This window comes from Gallinula chloropus, assembly GCF_964237585.1.
Source record: "Gallinula chloropus genome assembly, chromosome: Z".
NCBI classification, from domain to species: domain Eukaryota; kingdom Metazoa; phylum Chordata; class Aves; order Gruiformes; family Rallidae; genus Gallinula; species Gallinula chloropus.
This window is the reverse complement of record NC_140089.1, coordinates 3472814-3490078: the sequence shown is the minus strand read 5'-3', so window position 1 is coordinate 3490078 and position 17265 is coordinate 3472814. Positions and strand designations below refer to the sequence as shown.

General features: G+C 48.1%; 1 protein-coding gene across 1 annotated transcript; it reads right to left on the bottom strand.

The window, feature by feature from the left end:
* Nucleotides 1-1313: 1313 nt before the first annotated feature.
* Nucleotides 1314-16737, bottom strand: ARRDC3 (arrestin domain containing 3). The gene is made up of 8 exons (XM_084279018.1): nt 16122-16737; nt 12466-12547; nt 9284-9431; nt 7900-8002; nt 7376-7632; nt 6808-6970; nt 5812-5966; nt 1314-4396 (listed from the first exon to the last, which is right to left on the bottom strand). The coding sequence occupies exons 1-8, from the start codon at nt 16399-16401 to the stop codon at nt 4340-4342; spliced, it is 1245 nt and encodes a 414-aa protein (XP_084135144.1). The 5' UTR covers nt 16402-16737; the 3' UTR covers nt 1314-4339.
* Between the last annotated feature and the right edge of the window lie 528 nt (nt 16738-17265).

The window sequence follows — 17265 nt, the reverse complement described above, 5'->3', positions numbered from 1 at the left end:
CCAGAAGGGGCCTCCCAAGGGCAGAGCAGAGAGGGACAATCCCCTCCCTGTCCCTGCTGCCACCCCTCTGCTGATGGAGCCCAGGATCCCATCGCCCTTCTGAGCTGCAAGAGCCACTGTTGCTTATGGGGAGTTTCTCACCCACCATGACAGCCAGGTCCTTCTCCTCAGGGCTGCTCTCCAGGAGTTCTTCTCCCAGGCTATATCTATGTCTGGGATTCTTCCAGCCCAAGTGCAGCACCTGACACTTCACAGTGTTGAATCCTCTCACTGTCACAGAGCATCAGAAACACAGTCACTAAAGGAGGGTTGTGCTGGTAGGAGGAGAAGAAAGAAAACTCATTGCCACTCAGCTACAGAGGAGCTCCAGACAGGACAGCTCAATGAGAGAAGACCATTTCTTGTTTGCTTGCACCAGAACCCATGCACAGGTTAGTAAGGGTGTTACTAATCAGGGAGAAAAACACCCAAACCCCAGGCTAAAAACCCCTGTCTGGATCTTTCATCATCCTAAGTCATAGCCTCAAAAAATTAGGTGGCTTCATAGAGTGAGGCCCTACTGTTTGTGTTACCTGTGGAGTAAGGCCAACTAGGAGCTGCCCTATTGAACAGAGGGTACAGTGTGATGTCAGCATAGAGATCCCTGACCTTCCAAACAACCTGAAAAGAGCAGGGCTGACCCATCCCCACCCCAGGCTGCTTGCCTGCTGAACCTCCTCTTCCTCAGACGATACGATGGTACCCAAGGATGGGGACAGGCCATTTTGACAGAGGTTCAGCAGTCCATGGTAGGCATAAGCACCATGCAAAGGGCAGGGTCTCCCTCCAGCAAGCAGGACGCAGACCCCAGACCCACGTTTTGACTTCTCACACCCCAGCTTCCAAGGAACAGGCACCTTCTCCACCCCACCTCACCAAACCACAGCTGCAAACCAGCCCTGTGCAGTCACCCCCCATCTCACTCCCAACACCACCGAAATGAGTGTTGCATCATTGTTACCTTGAAGGGATCCCCAACAAGACTGGGCTTCCCTGCTACACTGTGGTTACTTCCAGTAGTAGTTTTCTTCCCTACACAGCAGTGTCTCTGTTCCTGTGTTACACAATGCTCACCCTGTGTTACACACAGAATCATAGGGGTTGGAAGGGACCTCTAGAGCTCGAGTCCAAACCCCCTGGCCAAAGCAGCTCCCTAGGCTCACACTGCACACACAGACATGCAGATGGGTCTTGAGTATCTCCAGAGATGGAGACTCCACCACCTCCCTGGGCAGCCTATCCCAGGGCTCTGTCACCCTCACTGTGAAAAAGTTCTTCATGCATGTTTTCAATGAAGCATTTAGGTCACACATGAGAAATCACAAGATTTAAGAACTTTTCCTTTTTTTTTTTTTTTTAGAAAAAGTTTATTTTCCACAAGGAAGAGCAATAGGAAAAATTAAATTGTTTTCCACATAGTTTTCTTAAAACAGAGTCTGCAAGGACATATTCAGCACCAAAACTAATAACAAAATAAAAGTACAAACAGCCATAGAATATAATCTATAAAGCAAACATTTAATATTGCACTTTGTTTCTCTAATGTTTGGATTTTACTTACTTTTTCCTAATTCAGATCAGAATTCTCTACCAAATACTGGGCTACAACTGTGAACCTCATGGTTTTATAATGCTGAGAACTGACCAATACTTGCGGAAGAGTTAACGCGTCTCAACAACTAACGAAGTAAATTCCAAAGGAAAAAGCCTGAAATTTGGTTAAGGTTCAGAGAATCATAGAACATATCAAGTTGAAAGGGTTATAGAACTGTTCAGTCACAACAGGCCGTGATGCCGTGTCGATTGTGATGATATTGGTCAATCCTGCCTCATATACGATCCCCACTCTTATCATGATAAGTACTTTTAATGCTATTATGTATCAGCAATTGTTCCCTAGTCTGTTGAAAAAGTAACATAAAAAAGGAAAAAAAAAGTAAAACCACCAAATGCCCTTTTGATGCCAACGATCCCATCAGCTTTTAGAATTGTCTGGCTAGAGAGGGTAGAGGGAAAGGGACATTCACAAAACTGGCCTCGTCAACCTCAGGCATCACCCGGTTTCCTCCTCCTCGCCCAATGCTCCTGCTCAAAGCCTTTTTTGTTTTATTTTTTAACTGAATCACTTAAAACGCGACTCATTTGTATGTGTTATGACCCTGTTGTCACTTTGGAAACATGAACCACCCGTTCATGTTGTCATGAAAGGCCACTTATGGATTAAGCCTGTTGCGTCGCATTCGTGAAGCCTTAAAAACGAAGGCAGGAGGTTTGTTCCAGAACAAGCACCACACGCCAGCCACCAGCCTCACCCCCCACCCCTCCTGCTCGCTGCCGAGCTGGTTTATTGCACGAGGAGATTAAGCTACTTTGACTGATCACATCTTTTGCTCAGGTTAGTCAACCCCAGAAGCCTGTCCCTTTTTGCCAGCAGTCTGCGTTACACGGTTTCTGATGAAAAGGGAAAGGTGACTTTCATTCTCCATCTCTAGCCTGTTTTAAGTGCATCCCACGGCTCCCCTGCACTCTTGTCTTCCCTGGGGCACACTCAAGGGCTCATTTCCCTGCGATTCCTGAACGTTAAGGTATGGTAGAAATCACTGCTTTGCTTTAAAGTCACTGATTAAGCTTTAAAGCTCTTGAGAGTGCCACAGAAGATGCAATCATCAAGGTGGCTCCCAGCTAACGAGTATCTGAGTATACGGCTGGTAACACTGATCTCGCCCAGTTCAGTTATACTTCTAAGTCTTTATTTTACAGTATCACAAACCCTGAAGATAATACAAAGTGCACAAACTGAGCTCTTAGCATAGTCCAAGCTTTTCCTGCAGTTTGAAATATACTTTTTACTAGAGACTCATTACATAATAGAATTTTTGGTGATTAGGTTAAGCTATATAGAAAAATAAATTTACTTTCCCTTCCCGTCCCTTCTAACTTGAGATACCGACCTGCCTACGCATCCTAGGCAGTGTATGACTATTTCCTTTTTAAAATTACTCTGAGGCTGAGGTGCTGTGCGCTGGCGCCGCTTTCTTTTGTGCCTCGGTCGTTTTTAAAGCTTCACAACACTTTTTATTTTCTTGCCCCTTCCCTCTACGACGTAGAAATGGGAATGAGGGTGCGTTTTCTAACTTTTGTGTATGTCCCTAGTCCAGCTGCCCCTCTCAAGTAGAAGAACAAGAACAAAAAAAAAAAAACCACAAACAAAACAAAAAACAGAACAAAAAAAGTAAAAAGAAAACTAAAGTAACTCAACAGTGCAACGTAACAAAACAGATAAGCATTCCAACAGTTTGGCAAGTGATGAGTTCACCTGAGATTAAGTGATTTTTTTTGTGTTTTTTTTTTTGTTTTTTGTTTTTTTTTTTTTAGGCAGTCTGTAACAAAATGCTGCTTTGCGATTATAGTAGAAAGGCAACAAATTCTTAAAAGAAATCAGGAAGGTATACAATCTTGATGAAGTCTACTGAAAGTTTCTTTCTATTAGGTCTCCACAACTTTTCCCCCCCCAACCCCATCCCCAACAACATCTGTTGCTTATCTACTACAGTAGGCTGCCAAACATACAGCAAGAAGGATTGGCTTTGAAGGCATTTGATGTTTGTAAATAAATCCACCGTCGGGTCCAAGCTGAAGAGGTGATACATGATCAGCCTACTAGGACAATTCTGAGCATGTGCAGGTAGAAGTCCAGGCTACATTAAATTAAAAAAAAAAGTCAGTGCATTTGTCAAAGTCTGTTGCTGTAGGTTTTTTTTTTTTCTTTCTTTTTTTTTGTGGTTTTTTTTTTTTGTCAAAGCTTTCTTTTTGCTTCTTATTGTGCGGACCACCAACAAATAAAAGGAGGGGAGAGGGGAGGAGGAAATAACAACAGTCTGGCATAAATGAGAAGAAGCTGTAGTGACACTGAACCGCACAACGTAAGCAATGAGCATGTGCAAATCTCCAAATCCTAAGAGGAAGCCATCCCTCTCTCTCACAACGTGGTTTTTTTGAGTGTTGTTTTTGACACACATGACCATAAGGTTAGTAAGGCTGCTCCTAGTTATGTGCCAGTATTTGAAAGAGTGGTGGAGGGGGAGGGAGGGAAGCTCAGGTCTTCAAGCATGTGGAGCAGTCCTACAATGTTTACTGTAGGCTTCTAAGCATGATCACAGGTTGTTTTCAGTTATTCACCGTAGAGACAAGAGAAAAACCACTTCCTGTTCAAAGTGTGTGTCTCCACTACAACACCTTGACCTTCAACACCGCAGGGATGATTCGAAACCCAAGTCAAGCCGCCTTCTTACGGGCTCCTTCAACGAGAGGGGCAAGACGGTCTGTCCTCTGTGGGCTGATCTGGGTTTGGATCAATCTGATTCAAGAGAGGAAGAAGAAAAAACAAACCCAAGGCATTTTTAGAGTAGCAAAAAAAACCAAAACCCCATCAAAATCCCCAAGCTTAAGGTGATCATAATGATGAACACCATTCCCAACTAAAAAGTTACTGAAATAGTTGGAAAAACTCTGTGTCAAGTAGAGGAAACACTGAATGAAACATTAGTGACCAAGAACAGTGGAAAATTTTAACCTACAGGTTGATGGAAGTTTAAGGATAAGCACAAAGGACTAAAAAAACCTGCTTTAGTAGCAGAGAAGTATTTCCAATTATTTACCATACACTAAAAAATCTGGACTTGTCACTACACAAAGTAACTTCAGAAATAATTGATTTTACAAGGGGTTTTTTGCTTCCAAAGACCCAAGTTGCAGAGAAAAGTGATTCTACTTCTAATTTACAGACAATTCATTCTCACACCCTCCATAAAATGTCTTTCACGTTCCTGCACTCCACACCTCACTTCTTCCTTTCTAGAAAAGGAACAGGGGGAACAACCTGCTGAGTCAGGGCTCCAGAACTTGACAGTAAGAATCACTTAACTGCACAGAATGTAGTTTAAGCACCACTTTTACCAGTTCCTTGTGTAGTACCATTTAAGGACAAAACAGGCTTCTGTCTAAGTACCTAAACCAGAAAGGACTGAAGAGATGTACTCTTACACTGCAGGAGAGTCCTCAAGAGAGGTCTCCAGCACACTGAAAAACCCTCTGCCCACTCAAGAGCAGGTTACTGTTTCAAGAGGAGAAGGCAAAAAAAAAATCCATGGGTGAATTCAGGCAAGGTTTAACCAAAGGACAGAGATTTTAATTTTGTCCTCTATCACTCTTTCCTGAAAAAAAAAAAAAAAAGACCATAGAAAGCTGCTGAAATTCTACCATGGTTTGAGTGGCTTGCACAGAACTAAAAAAACCCCAGCCAGAAACACGGTGAGATCTGTGTGTTTATGGAAAATGAAGTCAGAAGGAATACCTCTGACTTTTCTATGTGGACCTTCTGGAAGCCCAACAGTTACAGTACTAAACAAAGAGGCATGACTAGTGTTGGAAAGTAGAGCTGAGATACATGAGCTTGCAGGACATCTACAGACCCAAAGCTGTTGATGTTAACCAATGCAATGCATTAAATGAGTAACACAAGGTTTCAATGAAGTTGCAAAGAAGGTAAGCCATAGCTTAGAAACTTCAACAATGCTTTGGAGTTGTGCAGGGTCTTGAAATCTTTTGATATTCACCCCCACTTTGCTAAAAGAGTCATCTTATCTCCTGTTACATCATTTTTATATCGTTTCTCCTGATTTTAAGATGGAGAAACAGCTTCCTACGTTTATTCTACAGGAGAGGATTCAGAAAGAAGTCAAACAATTAACATATTCCATCTGTGGTACCTACTTCTGAATAGAGAGGTGGAGGCAGGAAACGGAACTCCTGGATGTATGCGAACAATGGTCCTGGAAGCGCTCTCTCCAAGTCATCACAGGCACCCATGGGTGCCAGGCTGGACTGTCTCTGCTCCTCTGTGACCACTTCTGCATAGCTAGGAGGTGCTGCAGGGAAAAGGCACACGCAGTTCGAACAGCAAGTTCTCATGCATGTCAGAATATATGACAAATATTAGACTTTCTATTATTGTACAAGGCACCAGCAGGCAGGCAACACGGCTACAGTGACTGAACACGAAAGCAAGGGTAGGCTGTTTAAGGCTGTGCTCAAGACCCAACAGCAGGCTGCCCACTGCTTACAAGTGGCTTAAGTCATCCCCCTTACATTTAGAGCAAACCCAGATTTACTGCGTTTCCATGCAGGTGGGAGTGACTTGAACACTGCGTTCCTCTGGACTCTGTAAAATCAGAGTCTGGGATTGGTATGTCAAGCAGCAGTGTTTGTTAGGTATGAGAAAACAGGGAAGGAGACACTGAGTTTCTCCTCTGACAACAGAGATTACCCGTTGAAATGGGCTACATTAGCTTTTCACAAAGCCTTGGCTACTACAGCTGGTGAAGGACACCACGAACCGCTGTCAGAATGAGTTACAGCACTTATAACCAAGGCTGCAATTGGGATGGTGGTGGAATTATTCCACACAGGTACAATGGCATCCAGCTTCCAAGCAGCTGGATTTCACCGCTTGTGCTTGAGTAGGGAAGGCAGGGAGAGAACTCTGCTCTTCTACAGAGGACAAGGAGGTGGCAAGGAAACATCCACGAGGGATTTCCTTTGGGCTTTATTGTAGAATCACAGGGGTTGGAAGGGACCTTGAGAGATCATCCGTTCCAACCCCCAAAAGGAAGGATGCAATTTGGGTCTGTTGCCCTGACAGTGATGAATTAAGCAGAGAACACTCGTAACAGACTAGCAAACTGAATGGGATTTGTATTGTCAAGTCACCTTCTCGTCTTTCAGCCAGCGTCAGACTGAGCCAGTTCATGTTCATGCTACACTGGCTGCTCACACTCGATGTTCTGCTACCGAACGGGTGTAGAGGAATGGTACCAATGACCAGTGGTAAGTTAAGGAATAAATCCATGGCGCCTGGAATATCAACGTATACCTGGAGAAAACAACAAGAGGTGTTATGGTTAAAATGCAGGTTCGTATGAGAGCTGTGTGATTATCAGACTAAGTTCTCTAAACACATGTATGTTTTCCATGAGGAACTTGGTTCCTACTGTCTGGTTTAGGGCCAATGCCCCTTTGGGGACAAAAGATTCTCCCAGACAAAAAATAAACAGCTCAAGGATTCTTAACTGGAGTCCTGACAGGGAAGTTCTGTCCACTCGTGACACAACATGACTGTTTTCAGAACACGCAGAGTTCATATCTACAGACCACTGGTCAGGACCCCAAAATACATTTTTCTTCTTTGAAGAATTAGCACAAAATGCTTTAAGCAATTCTCAAGGAGCACTGGAAACCAACTTATGTTCAGCTGAAAAAAGAAAGCCACCCAACATACCATCAGTGAATACTCCACACGGATTATACTACAGTCAAGGATCGAAGGGGAAACAGGAGGAATTTTCAACTGTTTGCCATTCCAGGTTTCTGTTTTGCCAGATGACAAAGAATCCCCACGCAGGTTGGCAACAAGCAGCTTGACTTCCTTCATTTTCCCCTTGGCATAAAATGCCTGTGTTTGGTAAATGGCTGCCTTTGGCACCACCACACGGGAAGAGCAGTTCTCAATCTCGGCGAAGATCTGAATTGATTCACCTGAAAGGCAAGAGAAGGGTCACCATGAGCTGAGCCGAAGCAGTAACATCTAGCAGAAGCAGATGTCCTTCAACAACCTGGGGGCAACAGCCAGCACCACTTCACAAAGATCAGAGGCAGCTGAGGAAGCACTGAGCAGACTGCTGAACACAGACAGAGGCAGCAAGAGCAGTTTAAATAACTTCGTTTATATAAAAGCAGTGAGTACAAACTGTCGTTTTAAAAAGGGAAGGAAAAACATTTCCTATAATTACTTCTGTTACGTACCTGGGGTGTAGCCCTTCCTTTCAATTTTGGCACTTAAGGATATTGGGCCTGAGGTACAAAACCAACAACAGAGAGTCTTTTCTTTTGTGCCTGCTTGGGGTGACTGCAAGAAAAGAACAACATTGCCCACTGAGTTAAAGAGTTCCATCAATCACTTAAATCCTAAGCAACACAAAGAACAAATATTACTACTTATATTTTGATAGACATAACTAGTTTTATAGGCCAAAAAAACCCGGTTTAAACTGCACTGTGCAGATAAAACATTAATTTGAATTCCATTACTCATTATTAAGGTGGCTTTTTCATACTACAGTCACACTTAAAAACAGTTTTCATACGTAATTACTGTGCAACTTAAGAGGCTTTGTAGCCTACATATACCAACACGCTGTTGGCAAAGCATTTCATTTATCAGTCCTACAACATCCTCCCAGCACATCGCTTCAGAAACAGTAACTGAGCTGCAGTGCTGTAACCTTCACTCCTGCCATTTCCTCCGTCTCAGAACAGTCCCCTGTCATCTACGTTAAACACACTTTGTTGTTTTAAACATGGTATCAGGACTTAGGACTTGATCCAAAGCCCATTAAAGTCAAATGGGAGTCCTTTGATTTTAATGGTATTTGTGCAAGGCCAGCGTCCCTTTCCAAGCCTGTTTTTAACACCCGTACACACAAGAAACCTATTTCAATGGACTTTGAGGTAGGGTTGGCTTCCCCTACCCCCCCACCATCCCCTCATCCCTCCACACCCCCCCCTTCTGTAGATCAGAATTGGAGGAAGAGCAGGAAAAATAAAAAGTAATCTTAGGCCAAATTGAAATCAAATCCTCATTGGAAGCAGTTGTGGTAATGAAATTAATTTAATGAAAACGACATTTCAGAAAGATTATGGAGAATTGTGATAATTTCTCCCCACTGGTAGAAAACCATCCATATGGAAATTATCCATTATGCATGCTGCTTTATTTTCTCTTTACTTTGCATTTTTTGAAGTCAGCAGCCTCACACCATCACATACTTTTAATTATCACCGTTCCTTCCTCCCAGAGGCTGTTCTTTACTAGAAACCAAGGAGGGACGGTCTACAAAAAGAATTTGGCATTACCAATTCCAATGGACAAAGCAAGTTTTATGTATCTCAAGGAATAAAGCAACTCCAAGTGCAAGAGAACAGAGCTTTCAAGGTATCAGTGGTTAGAGAGTTGCTAGACTGGCAAAATACTCAGAAGAGCAGCTGTTAACTAAACTAGCGAGTTAAGTATTAAGTAAAATTAAATGTGGGTATTTTCAGTTATTGTTATAATAATAATTATTTCATTATTTTTATGCCAGGAAAAATAATAAAAAAAAAAAGATGAGTAATTCTGTCAAATTCTTACCAGTAATGAAGGAGTGTTGATATCTATATGCTCAAAGACTGTAAATTCCTTCTTTAATTTTACTGGTAGAAACCAAGGCCTATGCAATTCGGCTTTCACCCAATAGCGCACACTGCCATGTCTGCCTTCGAATGAGGTAGCAAGTGGTCTGTGCAGGACACAAAGGTCAAAAATTGAGTAGCAATGACACAGTTGATCAGATCAGGGATGAAGTAATGCAGAACTACTGCAGTATTTTAATGCAGCCGGAACTCACTCTGCAAGGTTTCCGTATCTCAAAAAGTTCAGGATTATAAAGGTGGGAGGGGAAAAAAAAAATCATCTCCAATTCATCCTACTGTAGTTTTGGCTTTTTTTTTTTTTTTTTAAAGACTCAATTACAGAATTGCACTAGAAAATGCCAGGAGAGCACACGTTTCCTTTAAACTTAAAGAGGTGACTTTCCACATCCGGAGCATGCCCGTTTCAGGCCAAATTAGGGCTACCAGCTTTGATTAGCATTAGCATCCACCGGCTTCTGCATTTGGGTAGCATGTTTTATAAACCATCATCTTTTGTTTTCTGGTTATCTCAGCATTGAGATTAATTTTAGCTGTAACTCAGCACTTTATCAGCTTGTTTTGCCTTAAGCAGAGTAAACATTTCAATTGGGAGTTCTGAAGAGCGGCTATTTTGAGTCCCTTCTAATTTTCCTCTACCCCGAGGAGACCAGCTTAAAACACTTGTGTTGCACATGAATGCACATATGAGTGCACACACTTGAAATCACCAAGCCTATTCTGCTCTGAACTTCGACAGATGAAGTTGAGTCCTTTCCTTGGGGGTGGACCTGGATGGTAAACAATGTGGAAAGGATCTCCAAACCTTTCAGCATCACCTTTTCTTTCTGTAACATCTTAAAATGGAAGAGACAAAAGAACTTTATATTCCACTTATCTCAAACTAAAGCTTTCCATAACTTGTTACCTGTTTATTTTTTTTCCTATTACACTGTGTTTTAACTACTTCAGAATATGCAAATAATAAATCTTTAATTTATAAAGCTTCCCTATCTTCCCTAGGGAGTAACACTAGCCATGCTAGTATTGAACTGTTTCAGTTACAGGTTTGTAAGACTCCACTATTTGCACACCTAAGAATTTTAGGGTTTTTTTTACTCAAAATACGAGTAATTTTTTTAGTTTGGTCTTCAGTCTTTTATCCTGCCCTGTATTCCTTAGGGCAAAACTGAGAAAGGCCAGTGCATATCTTCTTCCTTTCCCTCTGCAGGTAAAGCAAACTTTGGTAATACATTTTGGGCAGCAAACAACAAGCAGGCACTTCAAACTTCAGGCTTTTTACACCAGCATTTGTTTTTTTCAGTACTACCAAAAGCTGATTTCAGAGCTATTCCTTCAGGTCACTTAGAAAGGACCTGTGCTTTGACCAATGCATATGGTGCTTTACTGGCTAGGATTTTTTTTACATGTTTAAATGCCCCCTCTGACTCAGGGGAAGATCAGTATTATCTGCAGTTGGTTTTGCACTGGAGATTTCCACAGAATGCCAATTTGCTGTTAAAAATCTCCACCTATACAAGTCTCCTTCACTGTTCCAGTGAAGTCTACCATAAAGTCCTGTGCTGTTTGTTTTGAAGCTGACCTGTAGATGTGTTTATCATCTGCAGCTTCTGCTAAAACCAGCACCTCTAATAAACAGATGGCTCAGCATTCTGACTGAGACACTGGCTGCCACTGGCCTTGACAGGTGGACTCTCAACTGGGTTAAAAACTGGCTGGATGGAGAGGCCCAAAGGGTGGTGGTGAATGGAACCAAATGCAGCTGGAGGCCGGTCATGAGTGGCATCCCCCAGGGCTCAGTCCTGGCTCCAGATCTGTTCAACATCTTTATCAATGACCTCGATGAAGGGATTGGATGCTCCCTCAGTAAGTTTCCAGATGACACTAAGCTGGGAGGAAGTGTTGAGCTGCCTGAGGGTAGGGAGGCTCTTCAGAGGGATCTGAACAGACTGGACCCATGGGCTGAGACCAAAGAGATGAAGTTTAACATGGCCAAGTGAAGAGTCTTGCACATGGGACAGAATAACCCCAGGCAGCGCTACAGAACTGGGGGAGACTGTCTGGAGAGCTGTCAGGAAGAGGACCTGGGGGTGTTGGTTGACAGCAGGCTGAATATGAGCCAGCAGTGTGCCAGGGCAGCCAAGAAGGCCAACGGCATCTTGGCTTGTATTAAAAACAGTGTGGCCAGTAGGTCTGGGGAGGTAATTGTGCCCCTCTACTCGGCATTGGTGAGGCCACACCTTGAGTACTGTGTCCAGTTCTGGGCTCCCCACCATAAAAAGGACATTAATGTCCTTGAGCAAGTCCAGAGAAGGGCAACCAGGCTGGGGAAGGGGCTGGAGGCCAAATCCTATGAGGAATGGCTGAGGGAGCTGGGGATGTTTAGCCTGAAGAGGAGGCTGAGGGGAGGCCTTATCACCACCTACAACTACCTGAAGGGAGGTTGTCGAGAGGTGGGCGATGGTCTCTTCAGCCATGTGACAGAGAATAGAACAAGGGGCAATGGCATGAAGCTGGGCCAGGGCAGGTTTATATTGGATATTAGAAAAAAAATTTTCATTGAAAGAGTTGTCAGGGCACAGGCTGCCTAGGGAGGTGGTACTATTTAAAGCCAGAACCATCTCCTGTGATATTCAAGCATAGTTAAGAACTTGCCATATCTGTTCCAGACTGAACACAATTCAGATCTGATCTTATCTCTAGTTCTGCTGGTCTGCAAGGCTCCAGTAAACTGCTGGTTGGGTTAAGAAGGTACCATCTCAGCCACTCTGCAGGACTCCAGCTCAAGTTCTTCTCTCTCCTCTCAGGAAGGAGCAAAATACTAAATGAGCAAGAGACCTAATAAGTCAGGAGGACTTGGGTCAAAAGAAAAAAAGAGACCTGCTGGGCAGCAACAAGCTCCTCTTTTGTGGAAATAAAGGAGGAAAAGAGAAAAAAAAAAAGAAAAGGGAATTGTGTGTCAGTTTAAAAGCAACCTCTTCAGTTTAATGAGATTATGTCCTCCGCTGCATGTCGAAGCACAATTCCTACTACCATTGAAAAGGTTTCCCCCTCCACCCACAGCAGGAGCTTTGCCCAGGCAGGTGGGCAGCAGCACCCGAGGACTGCGGCGCAGGCACTTACGTCTGTGGAAGCTCGAAGCTGAATGCATATTCGTGCCTTCCCGAATGGATGGTGTGAAGGCCTTCTTCTGAGTTGTCATTATCTAGAGAAGAGAGAAGAAAAAAAAAACCAATGCTATTCCACCTGCACACACACTTCATGCATCACAAGGGCTTCCCTACCCGAACAAAAGGGACCGGAGAGGACGCGATGCCCCAGACACAAGGGGCTGTGACCCACTGGTATGAGCTGCTGGGTGCAGGGAGCCATCTCACCCTGGAAAGAGTAGACAAGACAGACAGATCCACCTCACAGGGAAGCAGAGGTTAATTCACTTTAATTTATAGTCCCGCCTCTGAGCACTGACACGGCTGCAAACTGCTGCCATTTCAAGGCCTGCCTGCAAGATCTGTAATGGAAATCGCGCCTTCCACTCTCTTGGTTCCTCGTTCGAGCAGCAGAGAGATGGCTCACCAACACTATCAAGCGATCTGCTCGAAGTCTGCTGGTGCCAGATTAAATTTAGTAATTCGGCTTCCTTTTTTATCTCCTGCCTGGCAACAACGTCCAGCAATTAATCACCAAAAAAACAGAAAGGGGAGAAAAGAAAAGGGGTGTGTATGTGTGGTGTGAGGGGGGTGGGTGTGTGTTTGGGGGGGGAAAAGGGTGTACAAGCACCACCTGGAAAGTACCAGGCGGATTCAGGAGCACTGAAGAAATGGCAGCCTGCCCAATTTAACACCATGTAAGCGAGCTGAACTTTGTATTTTTTTGGCAGGTTAGCTCGATTTTCTCTGGGATATCAAGGCCCAGATACTTGTTGGCTCCACCAATTAAGCTGACCTTTGTTTACGGTCATGGGTTTGGAGGGTGGTTTTTCTGGCATTTGTTTTTTTTTTTTTTTCCTTTATCTACGCTGCTTTAAACGCTGCAACAAATTTGTGGTTTCTCCCGGCGTTAATTGCCATAAAACCCAGGAAAAAAAAAAACGCTGACTCAGCCAGAACGGGAAGTATAAAGCAGGAGGGGGGGGGGTGGAGGGGGGGGGGGGTGGGTGGGAGGGAAATAACTGAGCATCTCGCACGTAGAAGGGGCCAGGGTAATAACGTGGGGGGGGTGGGGGGGGATGCGGCCAGACAATGCGAAAGGCAACTGCTCCAGTTCCATGGCCTCAACCCTGCCCCTACGGCATCCTGCTTGTTCAGCACACTGAAATCTTGGGGGGAAATAAATAAATATATATATATACACACACACAGAACCCCCCCAGGAAAAAGCTGCCCGGAGAACCGTCGGTGGGATCGCACCTTCGGCACCCACCGCCGGGGAAAGGCTCGGACAGGGCGAGACAATGAGCTGTGGAGTGAGGGTGGGCTGCGAGGGGTCACTGCCTGCTCCCGGGGCCGTGCCCACCCCCGCTTCCCTCATGGAGCGGCTCCTGTCCTCGCCGCCCCCCCCCCCCTCACCCCACACACCCCTCTCTCCAGTCCTCTCCCCTCTCCTCCCCCTTTCTGCCAGCTCAGCAGTCCCGCCGAGCCGGGCGGCCGCGGCGGAGCTGTGGTAAACAAGTGCTGAGCTGTCAATCAGAAGGGCCGGGCTGGAGCAGGAGCCGACCGGCCTAAACCGGTGCGAGCGGATCCCCAGCCAGCCGCTCATATACATACGGTATACGTTACACCCGCCGCATTCGCTCAGCAGCTCCGCTCCCCGCCGGCCGAGGGAGGGGAGGGGTGGGCGGGGCGCCGCCCGCCCTTCGCCTTCCGCTCTCTGCCCAGACCCTTCGGGGGTCGTCCCCCAGGGGAAGGGGGACGGCGACGGGGACGTGACCGGCCGCAGGGCGCCCCGCCCGCCCGGGCTATCCCCCCCTCACCCCCCTTTACACCCCCCGCCCCTCACCCCCTGAGGGGAGCGGCCCCGCCGCGCACGCCGGCCGCGGCAGGGGAACCTGCTCCCTCAGGCCCGCGCCCCTCCAATCAGCGGCCGGCATCGCCTTAGCAACAGGCCAACAAACCGCGGGCGGCCAATCAGGGCCCGGGCGGGGGGCGCGGCCTGCGGCGCGGCTCGGCAGTTGGGAGGGGGGAGCGGCGCCCGGGGCGGTCATTGAAACTCGGCCGCGGGCGCCGGCTCCTCGGCGGGCAGCGGGGCGCGGCCCGGTCCCCACGCCGTTCCACGCTCGGGGGGGGGAAGGGGGGGTTACCCCCATCTCTCCGCATATACACCCTGGGCAGGCGCTGCGTGCCGCCAGGCTCCTGTCACCCCCCACCCCGGCCCAGGGGGTTAAGGGGGTGGGTTGATCCGCGCCAAGTTCTGCCGGCTGCGAGCGGCGTGGGGGCGGCTCGGAGCCGCCACAGCCGCCCCGCTAGAGCGAGATGCGCGCCGGCTGCTCGCTACGGGACACCGGAGCTCCCCGGTTCCAGAACGGCTCCGGCTGCCGCCCGGAATTCTGTCTGGTTTTATATCCCTCCCCGCCTCAGGATGGGTACCGTCCCCCCCTCGGAGCTCCCCGCTGGAAAAAAAAACACAGTGAAGGGGGAAGAAAAAAAATAAATGAAAGCCAAGCGTCTCCGCAATTACATAACCGGTTTTTAACATTATTTTCTTGTGCTAAGGAATTAAGTCATCGCCACCACCTGACGCGTGCGGCCAATCTGCGCGGAGCAGGCGGCGCACCCCCCCACCCCCCCCTTTCCCTTCCCTCCTCCTCCTCCTCCTCCCCACCCCCCCCTCACCCCCCCGCCCGGACCGGTCCCAAACAGGATTGAACCGCTTCGAACAAAGGCTGCAAACTTCGGGGGGGAAAAAAAAAAACCCCAACAACCCACCATCCCAAAACCCCCGGGGGCTCCCAGCACTGTGATCCGGCCGGACAAGCGCTTGGAGAGACCTGAGGGCAGGGTGACCCTTGCGGTGTGGGGACCCCTCCTGCAGACCGCAGGGGTTGGGGGGGAGGATAAGGGGAGGGGGGAAGAGGAGACAAGAGAGGGAGGTCGCCGGTCGGGCAGTTTTGGGAGGGATGCTCTCGTTACGCAACCACACACGCGCGCCCGCCGCAGGCTTAGTTAGGGGCATCCTCACACCGGGGGTCGTCAGTCCGTTCCCACCGTCTTCCCCCACCCCTCACTCCATCTCCCACCCGCAGAAGCATAGCGGGGGGGAGGAGGGGGGTGGAAATCGAAGGGGTTCGCCGTGATAAGGGCTAAAAATAACAATACAAGGACGATGGCAGGTGTGGCGGTGATCGCCTCTGCCAGCGCCGGGATGACGAGCCGCTCGCCCCGCAGCCCACGGCCACCGCATCTCCAGCCCGGGGTTGCGCATCTTTTCCCCAGCGAGGGGCGAACCCTGCCCGTTTCAGCTGGGGGAAGAGAGGGGTAAGCAGCGGCACCCAGCCCAGAAGGGGCTGTGTGGGTGCCGGGTCGCCAACCCGCAGGGTGCGGAGCCATCGCCCGCGGCAGCGCGGTCCTTCACCCCGCCGCCAAGACCTGCGCGTCCCGCCCTACCTCCGGCACTGAATGAAACCATTCAAACCAACCTTCAGAAAACACAAGATTTGAAGTTATTAAAGAATATAAAACCCCCGCGGCGGTGCAAACGCGCGCCCCTTTGCCGGCTGAAGAGAGAAAAAACACGTCAAGGCAAAAACAATGCATTAGGGATTAACCAGCCCCTCTCCTCACCTCTCTCGTGGCCGATCAGGATGTCCTTATGGTTTAAATACTCTACTTCTTCCGTGTAGTTCTGCGTGTAGGCAGTGTTGGAGCCGGCGTTTCTCGACTCAGTCCAACGCACCTTCGCCTGTCCCCTCGCGTGGATTTTCAGGGACTTGACCCTGATGTCCCCGGTTACTTCTAAACTGACCCTTCCTGAGACCGTGTCCCCGCTGGAGTACACGGGGACATTGCTGTCGTTCAGACAGTCGAAGCTTATCGTCAGACTCTTCACCTTCCCCAGCACCATGTTGGTTGCTATTTTTTTGTTGCTTGTTTTCTGTGTCTTTTTTTTTTTTTAATAGCAAAGCGTATAAAAATATATTGTGAGAAAAGGGGGGAAAAAAAAATTAAAAGCAGACGGGAGGGAAAAAATAAAAAAATGAAAAAATTAAAAAAAAATGGGAAGGAAATTAAAAGAATTAAATCCCCCCCCCCAAAAAAAAAAAAAAAACAAATCCCCAATAAAATCTAAATGCCCTCAGACGAGGGGCGGCGGCGGCGGCTGCACGAAACTACAGCCGGCTCATGGGGACGGCGGGGAGCCCCGTCCCCAGCCCGGGGGAGGGGAGCTCTGTACCCAGCACCGGGCTCTCCCCACAAAGACGCTGCCGGGCCTGCGGCGCTCCCCCCCTTATAAGCCTTGGGACAAACAAGCCGCGCTGCGCGCGCGCGGCCACGCCCACACACCCCCCCCGCCGCTGCCTGGCCACGCCCCCGCCGCGCGTGTCCCCGTCGGGGGGGGGGTACAGCCGGTACCCCGATGCAGCGGGGGGGGGGGGCAGCGCATCAGGGGGCGTCGCGCCACGAGGGGAGCCGAGCCCTACCTGCTGTTTTGGGGAGGGGGGGTGGTGTGTGTGTGTGTTCGGTGCCGCTGCCTTTCTTTCCCTGCCTCGCCCGCGCCGCTTCGTGGTGCCGCTTCTGGAGGGGTGGGGGGGAAACCCTCCCGGCTCCGTTAATTAAAGCCGCGTTGCTAATTAATGGCCGGCTCATCTCCCCACATCCCCCCCACCCCCCAATCCCCCCATCCCGACCAGGCGTGCGACGGCGTTGGGCAGGCGGCCCGGCATCCCGCCTGGCTCGGCGCCGAAAGTTGGGAAGCGGCGGTGGAGAC

Bases quoted from the DNA above. Each gene is read 5' to 3' on its own strand.
- ARRDC3 (XM_084279018.1), bottom strand. From the start codon at position 16,401: ATGGTGCTGGGGAAGGTGAAGAGTCTGACGATAAGCTTCGACTGTCTG. The intron at 6,971-7,375 runs GTATGTTGGGTG...TGTTTTCTCCAG, and splicing joins GTGTGGAGTATTCACTGATG to GTATACGTTGATATTCCAGG. The intron at 4,397-5,811 runs GTAGGTACCACA...CTCTTGAATCAG, and splicing joins CTCCACCTCTCTATTCAGAA to ATTGATCCAAACCCAGATCA.